Raw genomic sequence first — 18,206 nt, forward strand, 5'->3', positions numbered from 1 at the left:
AATCAAATCAGCCAAGTGTCTGACGGTATGGAAAATGTCTCCGAACAGTGATGATAAGATTCCTCTTGCCGAACTTTTCGACAGCAAAATGATAGACATTGAAGTTCTAACACCTACGTTAGGCTCCATCTCCACTAAAAGGAGTGGCACTTCCAGAGGGCAGATCAGCATAATACAAGATGAAAAACTGTCTACAGACCAAGTTTCTACCTTTGCCAATAATGTAGCATTTGACTGTAGGGAGTGGGAACTCAAATTATAGTCGGTTATGCAGCAAAAATATGTGAATTTTGTTTTGGTTTGGGTGGGTTTTTTTGAGCTCTGCATGTGTTATGGTTAATGGTTTCAGGAAGGTGACTAGTTTAGGACACCATCCAGGTTTTCTTGGACTTCAGAGACTTTGGATCAGACCTAAGATGTCTGCCCTACACATCTGTTAATCTACTCTGTTTTCATTCCAACAGTCTGTATTGAAATACTGTCAAAATGAGGGTTTGTGCCATCCAAAGGGTTCCCCCTTTGAAAATGAAAAACATTCATTGCACTGCCGGTCATCTTTTAAAGAAGAAATTCATTTGATGCTGTGGTACCTACAACCCCATCCCAGCCAGCAGTAAATACAGACTATTGAACATATGTTTTCCTGGCTAGCAGTCAGACTTCTTTAGCAGAGATTCTTTTATGCATACACTCCCTTTTGGAGCTAATGGAATAGTGACAACATGTTTTCTAAAGAAAACCTGTGTATGAGAAAATTGCTTAGACATGCATAATCTTTTTTCAAGAAGCTGTCAAGGATTTGTATTGACGCCTGATGGTATGTTATTAACATGCTTACAAAACTAATTTAAAGGCAGTAGAGCAGGACTGTTTATACTATTTGTGGTAGTATTACCATTACTAATTACATTATATTGTAATACTCACTGATACAAATCAAGTGCTGGCAATGTCAGGATTAGTGTGGGATGGTATAACAAGCCAAGATTTTAGACCTTTGAGTTCAGTTTGGCATTATCTTGTTGAAAAAGATTTTGTTTTTTTTTTTTCTTTAATATGAATGGAGCATGCTTGCTATCCAAATTACTGCAAATACAACATTTCACAGAATCATAGAATCATAGAATATGTTATATATTGACTTCTGTTTTCACTTTAAGCTTGGCTTTTGTAGACTTAGAAAAAACTTAAAGAGATCGAAGACTATATTGTTTGCTTTAAAAGGTAGTCCTGTTTATGAAGGAGCATATTAGGGAAGGTGTCATTTCTTTTTTTCTTAATACAGAGATAAGGGAGGACAATGGGATCAATACAGATCAATACAGATCTTAGGGTATGAATCATCCTTTGACTGATTAGGCAGGCAACTGTGTTAATTGTATTACCAAGTATGTAATGGGTTAAACCTCAGTGCAACCCCTTCCTTTCCTTCTAATATTAACATCAGTGTAAGAACTGGGATAAAATTTGTGACATTCAGACAGAAGGGAAAATAAGATTAGACTTACTAGAAACAAGGTATATGAATAATTGAATAGGAATGTCTGTAACAATGTAGGTTCTTTATGTAAATCTTGACAAAATATTTTTTTCAGTTTGTGAAAGGGAAAAGTTACTAACAGTGGGCTCAGTCAGTCATATCCTAGGCATTGTAATCAGGGTAACTTCTGAAGTTTCTTTCAAGCATTCCTTTCTTTGATATTCTGATGGTCTTCATTAGGATTACTTTATCACTATTCTTTATAGTGAGAAAAATAAACTGATCACAATAAACTTCTTATGATTTTCTTTTGACTATTGTCAGAAGTTTACACTTATTTTCTTTGAATGGCAGCAATAATTAACTGTACCCCTCCTCCTCAACCAGGAGGCTGCTGATCCCTTCATAATTTGTTTACTACATAGCAGAGAATTGCTGTGCTACCTGTGCAAATCATTACCAGAAGGTCTCAGCGTATATGTTTATTCCCAGCATGGATTTGAGCTTATAGAATTCACAGGATTGGAGTCGAAGCATTAAATCGTGCAAAAATTAGTACGTTGAATCATAGTGCCACTTTCAAAGTTGAATCACATGTACCTTTGGGATTTTAGTAAAATGTAGCTTTGCATGACTAAGAGTCTTCCCAACAGACTAGAGTCCTCCTCTGAGGTGTAAAGGATTTTCCTTTGCAACATAATATGCGGCCTCTGAGACAAAGAGAAAATGAGAGAGATATTTCATTGCTTTTAAAGAGAGATTCTATTTCACTTTGTTTGTTTGTTTGTTTGTTTGTTTGTTTTTAGCATATTGTTACTTAGCATTTAGAAATATCTGGAGAGTATAAAAGTTTGCTCTTTTTTTCTTTTTCCCATTGCGTATAGTTTGCTAACTTAATGCTGCAGCTACTGAAACAGTCTGTCCCCGCGATGTTGCTGTGCTTTCATATAATTGACCCTTCTATAGTTTCACCACCATGAGAGGTGATATACAGACCTTTATCATCCACTTTTGTCAGAGTGTATCCACAGAATAGGTGTAGTGCAATGTAAAGCAGTGCAAAGAGCCAGTCACTGTGGTCAGGTAGTGGTTTGAATCTTTGGACTTTTTGACCTTAGAGTTACCAATAAGTAGTCTACTTGTGGTTTTTCATAGATAATTCACATATACTTTGAGCTAAATTGAAACCACCAATTTATTTCACTTAGGAGTAATCCACGCAGGCCTAAATAGCGGTCATCTGTTTCTCCAGAACCACACATTATTCTTTGTCTTATATGACCATGTCTTTCCTTTGGCCTTGGGATGAGGATGGAAGACTTCACAGATCATAATTTTAGGCAACACTGAAGAAGCAAAAACCCACAATAATTTGCTATTTGCAGGTTGATAATATAATCTTTTATGGCTGAAACAAGTTATAAACTGTCATAATGAAGAGTCGCTCCAGACCCATTTCGGCCATAAAGAATTGCACTGTACTAGCAATGCCGAGAGGTTTTTAGTTAATTATTGGATTATGTTGTCTGTACGTGTGGATTGCAGCTAGGTGTCTGTGCTCAAAATAAGGAATATCTTCTGTTGACATTATATATTCAGTACCTCACGTGATAAAGTTTTATACCTGTCAAATGGACTCACATCAGGAGCTGAGCATTAATTAGACAATATTAGACAATAAATAGATGAGGGCAATGAATTCACTCTAGAATATGAAAGGTGAACTTGCTGTTATGTTTGCACTGTCTCTGCAGTGTTAGTTCCTTTCTACATCTCATTTTACCAGTTACTAGTCAAGTACCAGAGATTTATTTAACTCTGGGACAAAGGCAGCGAATATAGGTCTGTGAGGCAATGGTGACTAAAAGACATGACTCTAACAGTAAAATTTTGATAGCATAGAGTGTTATGTTGAAAGTACAGAGGTTGCATGGGGGAATGCACATGCTTTGAGAACTGAAATTGAATTATGAAGTCTCTTTTTGCTTTCTTCTAATGGAGTAGAATTTCCCTGTGATCTCCAAGACATTTCTCTTACTAGATTTTCCTGTGTTCTCTATTCACTGCTAACACCAGTACAGGTAGATTCTGGAGCAAGTTTTTCTTTTGTTGGTTGGGGTTTTTTTTGTTTTTTTTCGTTTTGTTTTTTTTAAAGCAGTGAAAAATGTACTTGGTTTCTTTATCTAACAAAATGTTCATTTGTCTTTCTAAAAAAACATACTTAACTGCTCACACAGGAAAATAATTGCATGTTTTGTGAACTTTTCAGTTCTAACTCTGACTTTATATTCTTACTTCATTCTTTTTGATAAATTACAATTTGCTTTTTAAGGTTTTACTTCATTCTTTAGGAAGTGATTGCGCCTACGTTGGGTTTTTTGTTTTTTTTTTGAAAACAAGCAAAATTGCTGTAACTGATGTAGTTGTTGCTTTTACTTTCTGTTGTTTTTCTCTTCCATGATGAGCAACCATCACTAGTAGGTATTATTTATTTAATATTTTTCTGTGTGTTTTCATGCCTTATAAATTACAGCATTAAAAAATAAAGGCAAGCTGCAGGCAAAAGAATGCTGGAGTCAATTTAAACCATGCCAGCTGGCAATGAAGAGAACTCAGTGCGTTGGCAAGGACTTATCTGGTGCCAATTGAATGTTCATTGTGGAGGCATTTTGTGTGTGTATGTGTATTAATGTGTCAAAGTGCAAATCAGTCCATCATCCTTATTTCTTCTTTCTGTCATCTGCTGGATCTTTTATTTCTTCACTGTAATTAAAAGATCGGTAGTTCATTATGCTTGAATTCTTCATAAATGAAGGCAGCGTTACAGAATCTTCACAGAAAGGTATAATCCTATGGAAGAACCCATGCAGAACTGTGTGATTTCCAGACTGTATGCTGGTGCAGTGCAGCCTTTCACGGGCTCTCTAAATGAGCAATTAAATGCTGTGCTGTCCTATCAGTTCTCTAGTGTGTATATATATATATATATATGCTACTGTGCTGTTGAAGTGTAAAAATGAACAAAGGAAATTATCCTTGCTAAGGCCTATTAATGATCAGCCATAAACAAGTCTCGTAGTTTTTCTTAGGACATTGTTAGTACTACCTGATTTGACAGGTTACCATGTATTTTATTTTTATTTCTGTGCAAGAGCCTCCTATACTATTTTAGTGGGAGACAACTGCGGATTATGGTGGGGTAATGATGCCACTGTATTACAGCCAAAAAGACAGTAAATTCTTTTGAATACAGAAATTTCTTGCTAAGTTTTGTTGTGTTGTTGGCTTTTTTTAAAACTGTATAAGAATTGTAATTTTTCCTGAAATGAGTGACCAACAGTCTGCAAATCAAAGTGACTTATTGAGGCATACAAATAAGGATTGTATTTTATTTCTTTTAGGCACTGAAATGTCAGACAGATATTGCAGGTTGTGTGAGGGTAGGTGGAAGAAATGGGCATCAAACCTCAGTCCCTTAACTGTATTTGTTGGGGGTGAGAGACAAGGCTGATCAGCATCCCTTAAGTTATGGTCCGTTAGTTTCAGGGAGGTTTGCCTCATTAGAAAGTTTGTGTACATGTATTTCAGTTATGTGATTCAGACAGCCTAACATCCACAGGCACTGTGTGACAACATCTGTACGAACTGTTTGAAGAGGCCAAAGTCAAATATTCGGTGCCCAGGTAAACAATGTTCTTCAGAAGCGGGGTTTTACTGCTGAAATTGAGCTAAACTTTTGAGGATAACAAATTACAGCAGGCTTTCTTCTTCAGGCAAGGTTATGATTTCTGGTGTCTGTTTTTTTTTTAATACACGATCCCAGTGGAAAAGGAGAGGAAAAAAAACCTAAGAAGTTTGATTAATGGAAGAAGCTCAGAAAGAGCTAAGTTTGAGGACTGATCTCAGAGCTCTTAGGCTGGAAAAAACGTCCCATTAATTTTAGTGGGAGTTTTGACTGCACAAGGACTTTCAAGATCAAGTGCTTTCTTGTTCATTAAAGGATAGAAGGTAATTAGAAATAAAGCACAGAAAAGATTTTATATAGTATTGCTTTTGTCAGCTGAAAAAATCCATATTATTGTAGGAGTTTTAGGCTAATCTCCTCTCTCCCTTTCTTGCATAAAATGATGACACAGTAGGTTGTTTTCATTACTCTTAGAGGTCTGTGGTTCTATCTGTTCATTTTATTGGGAAAAAGCAATTGGCAAGTTTTTTCTATGTTATCTTCCTTGCTGTTGGATTGCAATCTCATCTATGATGCTGACTTTGTCATTTCCCTCCTCCATCCAAACTGTTTAGCTCAAGATATTCCCCCAACATTTTTGTTTGTAAATGTTGGATGATAAATGAAACAAAAAGCCAGTATGCATTTTGGTTGAAGGATTTTGCCGATGTCAGCTCATGAAATAGAGGAACAATTGGAAAACAAAAAGATAAAACTGCACTAAGTTTTACAGAAACAAATCTTGCATGCTCTGTGGTACCTGAAATTACGTTGACTTTCAAACACCTTTTAGGGAAGAAGCTATATATACTTAAGACCTCTTGAATCCAGCCCTGAATATTGAATTTGTGTCAGCCATGCGCCATTTCAGAAATCATAAATGTAGGTCATCAACTGATGGGAGTACTTTCTACCCTGACCTCAGGGACAAGGGACTTATCTCCTGATAGAACTTCAAACCATTCTTTGTAATACTTAAAATAATGTTTCATGTTACTCGTTCTTTACGGCTACTTTTTTTTTTCTGCCTCCCACCCCGCCAAAAACTTTTTTCCCTCAGCCTCTAGGTGTAATTTATTTGAGTGAAGAGTATGGTCTCTTCAAGTTTAATTCCAGTTGGAATTGCCATTGGTTATAAGACTGAGAGCAGGAGCCACTTTCTTTACAGCTTTCTACCATGTGCTGGTGGGCACAGGGAAGCGGTAGAAGGATGGGAAGCCAGAGGAGCTGTTGCAAAGCTGTTGCTTCCCTGGTTCTCTTTGCTGTCTCTGCAATACAAAATGATCTTAACCATTCCCAAAAGCAAGGGAAAGTGAGAAAGACATATTTCACTTCTGATGTAGCAGTACTCTGCTTTCTGAGAAAGTAGCTATGTTGAAAAAAGGCATCATATTTAATGATGCCATGAATTTGTCTTTTCAATCTGCAATTGTTATATGAATGAGACTTTATTCCTACTCATTCCTGTTTTATTTTGATGGTCTCCCTTAGCTTTCAACTAGCAAAGGAGATGGGGGAAACATTCATTATTTGTTGTTATTGAAATTACTCTTGTGATTCCTTTCCAATTATTTTCAGGAAACAATACTTATTATTTCTGCAAAGGTGACTTATTGCTGTAAAGGTGACTTTCTAACAAGTAAGAAGGCATTTGGTAACATGGAGTCTGCCTTCAAAAACTCGTCACTTTATCAAAGTGTATAAAACTGTGCAATATACATTCTAAAAAGAGAGCTTGATCCACAGGGACTCCTCCTTTGCTTTTTTACCAGTTTAATTCTATTGCCTTTGGGTGAATTGCTCTTCATTTGTACTCATGTAAATGAGGAAAACAATCATATGTAAAATATCAGAGGAGATACAGGCAGACTTTAAAATGAGGCATTCTCAGTGGCTTTTACCTTACTGTTAAGCTATATTTATTAGTCTCCATGGATTATGTAAGTGCCTTTTCATTCAGAGTGTAAGACCAAATAACAATTCTGTTTGTGTAAAGTATTTTGGTTTGGTTGTTGTTTTGGTTTCTTTTTTTTTTTCAAATAAAATTTTAGACGACAAGGAAGGGACTTCCCGAAGTTAGTTGGAAACGTGACTTCAGACATCAGAGGAGAATATTTTTGGTAGACAAAATACTTAAGATGACTTTCTGCTTTCAAGGGGATTTCTTTAGAAAGCTTTCAGAACTGTGATATAATTCTCCAAGAACACAGAACTTGTGTGAGATATCTGAGGTACCTATCGGGAGTACTTTGGAAGAGACGTGTGTTTTCCATTGCGAGTAAAAGTAATATTTGATGTAAAGTTTTCTGAGGATTTTGCTCACTATAAAATGGTAAAGGAGGGGATAAACCATTCTGTACAGAATACCAATGTCCTTTCTGAATATGGCGCACAGAATGCTTCTTTGCGACTTCGGCTTATTACTCTACAGAGAATGGATTTGAAATTGTCCAACTTTCCACAAACATTACTCTTAATGTAATGTTCTCTCTCTGGGAAGCTTTCTTTTCTCAAATAAAATAGAACAGTACAAAGGCCTGGTGCTCGGTTGATACCCGAGTTTCTGACTGTCCTTCCAAATGCATGCTCTGTCTTAGATTGTTCAGAATTATTGTGGTACTATTCTGCTGTGGGGTTGGAGAACAAATTCAGTTCAGGAACGGGCCGTTTTGAAGGTTCTGCAAACTTGGTAACCTACTGAACTTTCCCTCGACACAGTCACGTACGCACAGAGTCCTTATGATTCAAGCCCTAGGAGACATGATATTTTGGGGGTGTGTGAGTATTATGCTCAGGAGGGAACCTGAAGTACATAGCGCTATTTATATTCAGCAGTTAGTAACAGAGCATGAACATCCATTAATGCTCCCACATTAAACACAGCTTTAATTGCAGTTTTAAAGATTTGCTGGTTTTGCTTTTTAGAGTCTCAGGGTTGATTAATAATATCTTAATAAAAAGCTTAATAGTGCATTAAATGAAAAAAAAAAGTTTCTTCTTACTATGAGACAGCAATTTCAGTTGGTAGTTCACTAAACAGAACAATAAAAACCCATCTGAAAGCCTGTTGCCTGGCTGCGGCAAAGTGTTATACAATCAGCCTTCAGAAACCAAACTGATGTTTGAGGTAGCATTTTAAATGTTACCACGCATATGTTTAGTAACACTAAGTTATGGCCTCTGAAGTTTGTGAACCCTCATAAAAAATTATTTATCTATCTTCAACGGAAATTTGCTTACATTTTGCTTTCTATATTACCAATACTGGGCCACTGGGGAGGTGGGTTATCTGAAGATCTGTAGTAAGAGTGACACGTCTTTTTTATTTAAATATTATTGCTTTTTAGGCACTGAATTTTGGAGATATGCCGAAGTACTTGTGGGAGATTTGGGTACCTGACAAACCATGGGTGGTAAGATATGAGATCCACTGAAATAAATAAAATAAACATATAATTTTATGATAGGTATTTTGGGTCCTGCTGTCGCTGAATTCAATGGGCAAAACTCCTGCAGGGCTTGTAAGAAGTGCGTTACTGCAAATTTATGCAAGCGTGTTTCCATTCTTTTCAATTTTGTCACACTGGTGTGAAGTTGAAGTAATGCCTGTAGTGAACTAGAACTGCGGAGTAGCGTCTGACAGGGGGAAAAGAGAATTGCTCAGCTGAAGGTTATAATAAGGCCTTTTCTCTTATCTTTACTCAGACAAGCGAGCAGTTAGCTATTGCCCATCAGAGCAATTCATGTGCACAGCTGGGCCTACTGAATAGTACCTTTCTCCAGGCATCCTCTTGTTAGTCTTGTTTCGCACTTGCTCTGGACTCCAACCCAGTAAGCCAAGGAAAATAACAATCTCCTTTTGAGCACCATGTGGGCTTCTCAGAAAATGAGTCTGGCAGATGCTGTCTGTCCTCCACTTTCAGGGGCAGTAATCAGAGAAGAACCAGGATTCACTGCTTTGATTCCTAAAGTTCTGCAGTAAGGAGGAGCCGCGGTCTATTTAGATGCGCAGTTCCTTTCCTGTGCAGAACTCCAGTCTAGTCTGTTGCTTTCCATGCTGGGTTTTTTTTGTGTGAAATAAGGGACTGTAGTATCTGTCCACTATCTGTGTTTTTCAAAGAGAGTCTCTCTGAAATTAATACCAAAAAAATCCTTGTGGAAGTTCAGAACTTCCAATTGTTTTAAAGGTTAAAGTAATGAATGCAATTTAAATGTAGTTGCGCCTTATGATACATTTAATTACATTTGTTCAACTATTCAAATGACAAGATTGCAGTAAAAAGTTGTTTTCTTTATAATATAGGCCTCTTTCCCCAAAACTAAGCACTCTGCTGCACTTGCTTTAAGCTACATCAGAAGAAGAAAATTTCCTGGACTGGAGTCTCCAGTATCAGATGTTAAATTTAAAACCGTACTTTCTAACTACCTACTGGGTATTTGACTTTTTAGCCTTAATAGTAGGCTATTTTAGCCTCAGTATAGGAATTTCAGAGATAAGGGAATTGCTTTCATTTTTTAGTGTAAAATATTCTGAATAAACTTCGTTGAATCTCTATTAGTGTACTATAAAATTGCTATAGATACACAAATCTAGATATCTATCTTATCTATCTCCTCTTTAATGACAGAGAATGGTGTGTTTATACATTAATTCAGTAACACAAGACTTTTGAAGGAAATTTTGAATGAAAAAAAGCCATCATACACAGTTCGGGCCAGTAATTTAAAGCAAACACAATAATAAGCGGGATTCACGGTTGGACTAGATGATCTTTGTAGGTCCCTTCCGACTGAAATATCCTATTCTATTCTGTTCGGTTCTGTTCAGCTCCAGATACTAGGAATTTGGGTGCCTATAAGATATATATAAATTCCTATTAAGGCAGTGGAGAATAGTTAGACCACACTGATGTGGATTTTACCATATGAGAGTAAATATGCGCTTAGCCCAGTTTTGGGATGTATTTTTTTGTTTAAGTACTAGAGTGCAATGTTTTAGCAAAAGATGTCACTTCTAATGTTTTATTTCATTAGATATTAATTACGAAGTGAAGAACCCTGATGTACTGTTTTATTTAAATCTCTAAGAACAATATATATGCAATGCTTCATGGTCGACTCCACTTGTTTGAGGGAAAGTATGTTATTTTGTACATTACTTTATAAAAGCTGCTCTTTCAAGAGTTACAAGTGTTAGGGAGATCTTTTTCACGGAAGTTGGATGTTAATTACTAGACAGTAAGTTCTAAAGTAACAAACCAGGAAGAAAATTATAAGCTTTTAAGCTAATTTATGGAAGATTTTATGGAACTGTCACAGCCTTTGCCAAAGAATTGTTGCTCTTTGTCAGACAAATTTTTTCAGCTAGGTTCAGTACTTCAAGAGAGTTAAACTAACAAGTAAACTATTTCCCATGCTTGGTCTAGGTTTTAAAAAAAGTGACAATTTCTCTTTTCTCTACCAGCTGATATTGGGCATGGAAAACTTTGGGCTTTTTCTTTTTTTTTTTTTTTTTTTTTTTTTAGCTGACAGCAGCAGCCTGGCTAATCAGTTTAATTAAAGCTTCTTTTTCATCCATATGAATGTTAGGCTTTGAAAAAATTCTCCAACCCTTTACTTACGGAAAGCATCTTAAGTATTTAAATTTATTTTTGTCATTTTAATAGTGATAGATCTTCACAGTCTGAGCAATAACTAAGTGATGTTGATGGTCTGTAGAGTGAATGAGGACTGCTCACTTTGCAATGCATTATGTATTGTATTCTTGCTTTTTAAAAAACAGTTGAATTACCTGTGAGTACTTTGCTCATCTAAATAGCAATACACAGTCCCTTTCTAAAGGATTCTTGGCAAAGCAAATCTCCATTAACATTGTATCTAATAGAATCTAAAAAACTCTCTTAAAAAAGTTTCAGACCTAATGGATTTTCTATTTCTTGAAGTTAAATTTTAGTCATTGCCTTTAAAGTTGGTGGTAGCTGGACCTGAAGTTTATATGCAGAAGTTCTTAAGTAAGTGTCTGGTGTACCTGATTAAGCAGCACGATTTTGTGGGGGAACTCGGCTGAGGCGGGATGGATGCAGGAATGGAAACACATCACTCGGTGATGAATAACCTAAAATGTATTTAGCATGTGGGAGAGATAGTAGTGCGTGGATAGTAATTTGTCTTTTAAGAAACCTATTCTGCACCACGCACACACACAGACACCAGTGAAAGCTGCATTTCCTCCATCCCAGTTCAGACCAGCACGCAGAGGTACAGGACGTTCACTCCAACTGTGCAACATGTCCGGGTCCTGGTTCTCAGTGGAACTCCGGTGTGCACGGTTCAGGCTCAGCCTTCTAGGTCATGCTGGATGCCCATGGATGTGTCCACTCAGGAGGTATTATTGTCTCAACTGTTCATTGCTTTATAAATCATCTTGTTGGCATAAACCACTATAAGCCAAGCTAGTGAGCCATGTGGCCTCACTACTCACATAGCCTCAGGCCAATCTCCTTGATATCATCCATATGTAAGGCCAACTAGCAGTTGTCACTGAGGTTTCCATCATGCTGGTCTCCCAAACCAAATGTGTTACAGAAGCGTGAAGTCAGCAACAGTTATGTGATGGAGTTCAGCTAATGTAGCTTTGTTTTCCATCTCATACCACGTTAATTTTATTATTTGCAGATGGGCAGATGTAGTCATGGTCCCGTTTATCTGAGCGATGCTTTTGGGTAGACTCTATATCTTGTGACATGTGATAAAAATGATCCCTTCTAGGAATATTGGCATTGATAACATTAACATCTGTTCCTTTGGGGTGGAAACACCCCCTCCCACCCAACACATGAACACACAAATCTGGCAGTTTGCGTGTATAAGAGGGATAAAACCCACATGGAATAATCAAAACCAGGAGGCAGATCTGTGAAGGATATATTGAGAGCATGAAGCTTATGACTGAGCTTGTCCTAAGGTAACAGAATCTTTCTTTGGGGGAGGAAAGAGACACAGAGCTGTAGGAAATGGACTGAGGTTAAAGGAAAGAATCTGAGACTATTCAAATATCTCATTTGATATGTTCAATAATATGTTCAATACAAATGACTTGATTTCCAAACAGGAGATCATGCAGGACTATTTTTTTTTTTTCTGTAGAAAGGGAAAAAAAAAATGTAGCTTTTTCTCTGCTGTTCAAGCTACATTATAATAATTGCTTGAGTCTGAATTCAGAGAGGAGGAATGCTCTGTACGTTTTATTTTTTGGAATCTGCATATGCAGATATTGTTATTAACCCTGGCAGAATTTTTCACAATTTTTATTTTGTTCTGATCATAACCCTCTGTGCCTATTAGCTGGTAAAAGAAGTGTCTTAACTTGGATGTAATTCAGGGATGTTAGACAAACACCAATCTTTGTAATTAGATTTTACATTGTTTTCAAAAATAAGCTGTTTTTTAGTTTAGAACTGTCACTAAAATTACTTGTGAAACAGCTCTTTCAAATTAATCAAAATAGATGCTGGTCAATGCGGTACTACTCTTCTGTCTCAAATGTGGTTGCAGTGAAACTGAGCAACTTCAGGTTTATATAAAAATAAATGTTTACATATATATCTTGACTTCATTTTTCTCCCTAATTAGTAGCATGCGATGTACCATTCTGATTTTTGATTCACCCCCTTGGTGCCTGCACCTCCCCTTAGGGATCCCAGCTGTTTTCCTCTCCTGCTGTAATTGAAATCAAACTTGTTCCAGCCTGTAATTGATAGTGAATCTAACCATCTAATGTTTTCTATGAGCCAGATGCACAGCAGAAGCACATGAAGCAGCATATGGAAAACCAAGTGCCCTACTGGGGTGTAGATAGATCCATTCTTGTTTTGTTATACACTATCCCAATTCTTTCATCAACTAGTTCACCTACATTTTAGAGAGTTAAGAGTAAAAAAATCTGGAATATATGTGATGTATTAATTGAAATGGTGAGGCCGAGTCTCTCTGTCCTCATGAAGAACTGTGCCTCCAGACTGCTCTTACATATTGTCTTTGCCTGCTCTTTTCTCTTGCAATGTTAAGGAAAAGTATTCTAGTGTCTGTCTGAGCGTTGTTATGACAGGTCTAATGGCTCATATGGGAATGTAAATCTAGATGTTCTCTCTCACCCTTGTTTTGGCAACTAGTGCGAATCATTATCTTGTATAAAGAGTGCATCTTTTTGTCTCTGGTTGAAGACATTTGCTAGGAATCTGCCATTGGAAGCAGAATGCTGCTGTCTGTTAGTACTTCAATACATTCCTGGTTTTCTTTCTCTCAAACTAAAAATGCTTCCATTCTTAGTGAATAAAACAATAAGATATTCCTATATCATATATGTCTGTTTGCCTCTCTGTGTATAGTATGTAAGAGAAAAGAGCGTCAGTCATGAATTTTTATATTTAAGTAATGTTTTAATATTTTAAAATATGTGGGGTTTTGGTGGTTTTTGTCTCTCTGTTGGGGATCTACTCTAGTTCCTACACTGGGTTATTTAGTTTTAATAGTGTTCTTCTACCTCGGGCTTCTCCTCATGATACAATATACAGTAATTAAATATAGAACTAAAGAGAAGTTGTAGGTTAATAATAACTTTGTTGGCCGCTAGATTTCTTGAGATATTTTTGAGGCATATTTTCTTAGCAGAAATAATGTAGTAGTCTCCTGTGTGGATTTCCTCATATCTGGTTTTGAAAGGAACCTCATGTGTTCCTTCCAGTGCTACTGATAACGAGGTGATATCAGCACATCTGAGTCAGGCAGACTATGGCTTTGAGCGATTGCATCTGTAACTAAGACTGAAGACCTAGCTTAAGTCAAAAATTGCACTTATTCTCTGCTGTTCCTGACTCTAAGTATGGTTGCCCTGTGTAAAGTTCAGCAGGATTTCTCCTGGGGTAGCAAAGTTCCTTTAGGTATACCTAAATAAATATTAGCTTTCTGGTGAATACTTGTAAAGAGATTTGGAGGAAAGCTAGTTATTCTGTAACTCCTCAGATTACACCTGGTTTCTCAGGGACCTGAGGAAAAATAGAGGTGAAATTAACTTCTTCACAATCGCAGTGGGGATTATTCTTATTAAATATTTATCCATCATGGAGGAGGAAGAGTCGAGTAATCAAACAGTTGGTGTTAATTTAAATGTCATAAGCACAATTAGAAAAAGCTTCCTTACAATCAGATTTTATTGTGATTTCCCAGTCTGTGTTCTGAAAATATCCTTCACTCGAGGATTTCCACTCTGGTGGAAGGGAGTACAATATGGCTTTGACTCAAGTTTCCTGAGCTTTTTCCTCTTTCTTAAAATTTCATCAACTTTGTGACTCAGTGATTACTTTATAAGATATACTAGGTTAATTTGGGGCAGTCAGTTGTTTTCTGCAAATAGATTTGCCTCCAACTTAATCACTCTCTACCCTGAAAGAATGATCTGAAGTCACTAGCTGTACTTTCTGTGCGACCTTAATTAAACGAACACAAGTGACAGCACAGGGAGAAGTTGGTGTGGTTTTTTTGACTGGTTGTGGTGGTTGTTGAGGTTTTTTTAACATCTTGTTTGTTTGTTTTTGTGAAGGTGAAGCTTATATACAAAGTTGTGCAGTTTTCTGATGTTATTACAACTCATTTCATACTGTCTCTGCCAGATTATTTATCTGATACTATTTCTAATAGCATCATCAGAACACTTTAAGTAGTTTAAAATCATTCTAATATTAAAATGTGTAATGTTTAAACAGATTAGCTTTGATGTATGATTAGCTTTTCTGTGTATTACACAGAAAAAATGATTTATTATCCATTGAAATATTATATAAAAATAAAAAATAATGACTATATTAAGGCTAGGCATGTGATTATTCTTAATAGTATTGCTATATGCATGAAGTACTGTTCTATTATCAGGAGTAATCTAAGTTGGATGGGACCTTCAGAGGTCATTTGATACAATGTCCTACGCAAAGAGGGCTAATTTAGATCAGGTTGTTCAGGGCTCTGCCCAATCAAGTTTGGAATATCTCCAGTGCTGTCTCCAAGGCTTGCCATGGCCTCACTGGGCAGCCTGTTCCAGGGTTTTATCATCCTTGTGATAATTTTTTCCTACGTATGAAATTAGAACTTTCCTTTTTGCAACTTGTCTCTGTTGCTTCTCATCCTATCACTGTGCAAAAACAGTTGAGCTCCATATTCTCCAGATGCTCTCAATAAGTGGCTAAAACTGCAATAACTTTCGCATCTTGAGGATGAGCACATACAGCTCAGAGGCCTTCTTTATACTCTCCAGCCTCCTGAACAACTTGGTGACCCTTTGCTGGGCTTACTCCAGTGTTTTTCCTATACTTGAGAGCTCAAAACTGGACACATCATTCCACATGCAGCCTCATACATGCTGAATAGAAAGGAAGAATTGCTTCCCTGAGCTTTCCAGCTACATTTTTACTGATGAAGTTTGTCCTTTGTTTAAGGACATATTGCTGTCTCATGCTGAAGTGGTTGTCCACCAGGACCAACAGGTCTTTTGCTGCAAAGCTTTTCTCTATCGAATTGTCCCCCAGTCTGTGTTGCTGTATGAGGTTATTCCCTCCTGGGGCAGGACTCCATGTTTGCCATTGCTGCACTTCTTGAGGTTGCCCATTTATCCAGCCTGTCAAGCTCCCTCTGAATAGGAACCCGGCCTTCCAGCATACAGAGTGCTTGCTCAGCTTTGTGTCATCTGTGAACTTGCAGAGGATGTACTCTGCCTCATCATCCAGCTTATTATTCAAGACATCAGATTCATAGGCAGCGCTGGCCCCATTTTCCACCCCTATTAACCAGCTGCCCTTTGGACTGTGCACCTCTGATCACAACCCTTTGCACCTGGCAGTCCAGGCAATTTTCCAGCCACCCGGTAGTCCACCCATCCAAACCATATTTCATCAAGTTATTAGCAGGGACAATCAAAAGCATTGCGAACGTCAAGGTACCCCTTTTTCACTAAGGCACCCATCTCATCACAGAAGCCGATCAGGCCGGTAAAGCACACTTTGCTGTTGGGAAATGCATGTAGTCTTTTTCCAGTCTCTTCCTCCTCCTTTATGTGCCTGGATGTGGCTTCCAGGAAGGTTTGATGATTAATGAGACTAGGCTGACTGGCCTGCGTTCCCCTGATGATCCTCCTCCTTCTCGTTGAAAATGGGCAATTTTTCTGGTCATCAGGAACCTATTCCGATCAGCCAGACCTTTGTAAGACCATAGACAGTGGCCTTGCAATGGTGTTGTCTGGCTTCCTCCTCCAACTGGATGCCACTGTTGGAGGCATCCCATCTTGTCCTATGTCCAATTTACTTAATTCTTTTTCTACCTTGATCTTCTACTGCGGGTAATTCTTCAGTCTCACAGATCCTGGCACAGGCTTAGAGGACCTGTGAAGTTTCAGGCAGTCCTTACCAGTAGAAACTGAGGCAAAACCGGCATCTAATACCTCAGCTTTTTCTGTGTCCTTTGCTGCTAGGTTCCTACCACTTTGAGTGGTGGCCCCACATTTTCCTTTGTCTTCCTTTTACGGATAGTATAACTTTCTTTTCATGCTTCACAGTCCTCACTAGTATAAACTCCAAGAGACCATTGGCTTTTGTAATTCATCTGAGCTCAGTCAGGGTTTCCCCATTATCCACACTGACCTTGTTCGAGTTGTGCTTGTTCAAGTTCCTGGGCATCACACTGGTCTTTTCTTGTGCTTTGAGGAGGTTGTCATTGATGATCAATCAGCTCTCCTGAGCTCCTTTACCCTCCAGGACACTCTTCCATTAGCCCCACCAAATAGATGCCTGAATAAGTTTAAATCTGCTTTTCTAAAATCTAAGGTTTGGGTTTGTTTGGTTGGTTTTTTTGTTGTTTTTTTTTTTTTTATTTTTGAGTAATATGTCCAACTGAGTGTCTCCCCTGGTCAGTTTATCAGCTACCTGTACACCAGTTTTTTTTTGCCAGAAATCTCTTGAAATATTAGTGCTCCACCATTTTGCCTTTCCAGAAGATGTTGGGGTGGTTCTATCACCCTGAGAACCATCGTTGTGATTGTGAGTCTTCTCCCAGTTTTCTAAAGGAGGCTTCATTTCCTTTTCTTGATTTCTTCCTCATCCTCATCACAGCACCCACCACGTTCTTGACCCATCAGCTCTGGACTGGTTGGTCACCTGCTCCGGTGTAAAGCTCCATGAATTCAAAATGCCCTTTTCCATAGAGTGCAGCCTCTCCTCCTCCCTTGTCCTGAGAAACTCGTCTGGGTTCCCTGTGATTTATTTTCCACTCCGCATATGTTCGTGTACAGGCACTTGACGTGAGCCCCCCAGCTCCACTGTGTTCACAGGGGATGTTCCTCACGTGTCATGCTTATTGTTGAGCGCTTTCTCCTATCCCTCCTCTAAGTCTCAGATGTTTTTTCCACCATCTCCAGGTGTTTAACGCCCCTTTCATTAGATTAGCAAGCCTCTGCACGGCTGGGTCTTGCCCCACTTTATTAAATGCACCATGACATAGAAATATTTTGAAATATTTTGATATATATGTTTAATGTGTTCATACAAAGTATCTATGCATATATTTAGTGTCTGCCTGTGCTTTAACACTGTATGCAAGTTCATGAAAAGAACAGACACTTTGCATATATTGTTACGCGTTTGTGCTCAGCAAGAGAAAGACGAGAATGTAAAAAAAATCTTAAAGTACTGCATAATTATCTTTTTGTTTGGGAGTATTGTCTTCAGCTTTTTATCTCCTACAGGCTTTACTGGCTCTCTTACCTTTCAGTCTGATTTTTCAAATAGTACAATGTGGTTCTTTTGAACATCATTGAAGTCAGTCATACATATGCCTAGCCAATTTGATGGTGATGGTTTATTCTTATTTGTGAAGAAGGTGTTGAAATGTTTTGGAAAGGCTGGTCCTGCATAGGGATTCAAAACACAGGAATTAAAAACACACAACAACTTTCATGTTCTT

The 18,206-nt window shown here is 37.7% G+C and overlaps 1 protein-coding gene across 5 annotated transcripts in view; it reads left to right on the forward strand.

Moving 5' to 3' along the window:
- Nucleotides 1-18,206, forward strand: part of PCDH9 (protocadherin 9) — a 706,477-nt gene that overhangs the window by 295,784 nt on the left and 392,487 nt on the right. For 2 of the 5 annotated variants that reach the window (XM_074564486.1, XM_074564461.1), the window contains exon 3: nucleotides 8,552-8,617. The exons of the other annotated variants lie outside the window; for them this stretch is intronic. In XM_074564486.1, the coding sequence (XP_074420587.1) occupies nucleotides 8,552-8,617 (66 nt within the window). The remainder of the gene's footprint in view (nucleotides 1-8,551; nucleotides 8,618-18,206) is intronic. 5 annotated transcript variants of the gene reach the window in all.

This window comes from Larus michahellis, chromosome 1 (assembly GCF_964199755.1).
Source record: "Larus michahellis chromosome 1, bLarMic1.1, whole genome shotgun sequence".
NCBI classification, from domain to species: domain Eukaryota; kingdom Metazoa; phylum Chordata; class Aves; order Charadriiformes; family Laridae; genus Larus; species Larus michahellis.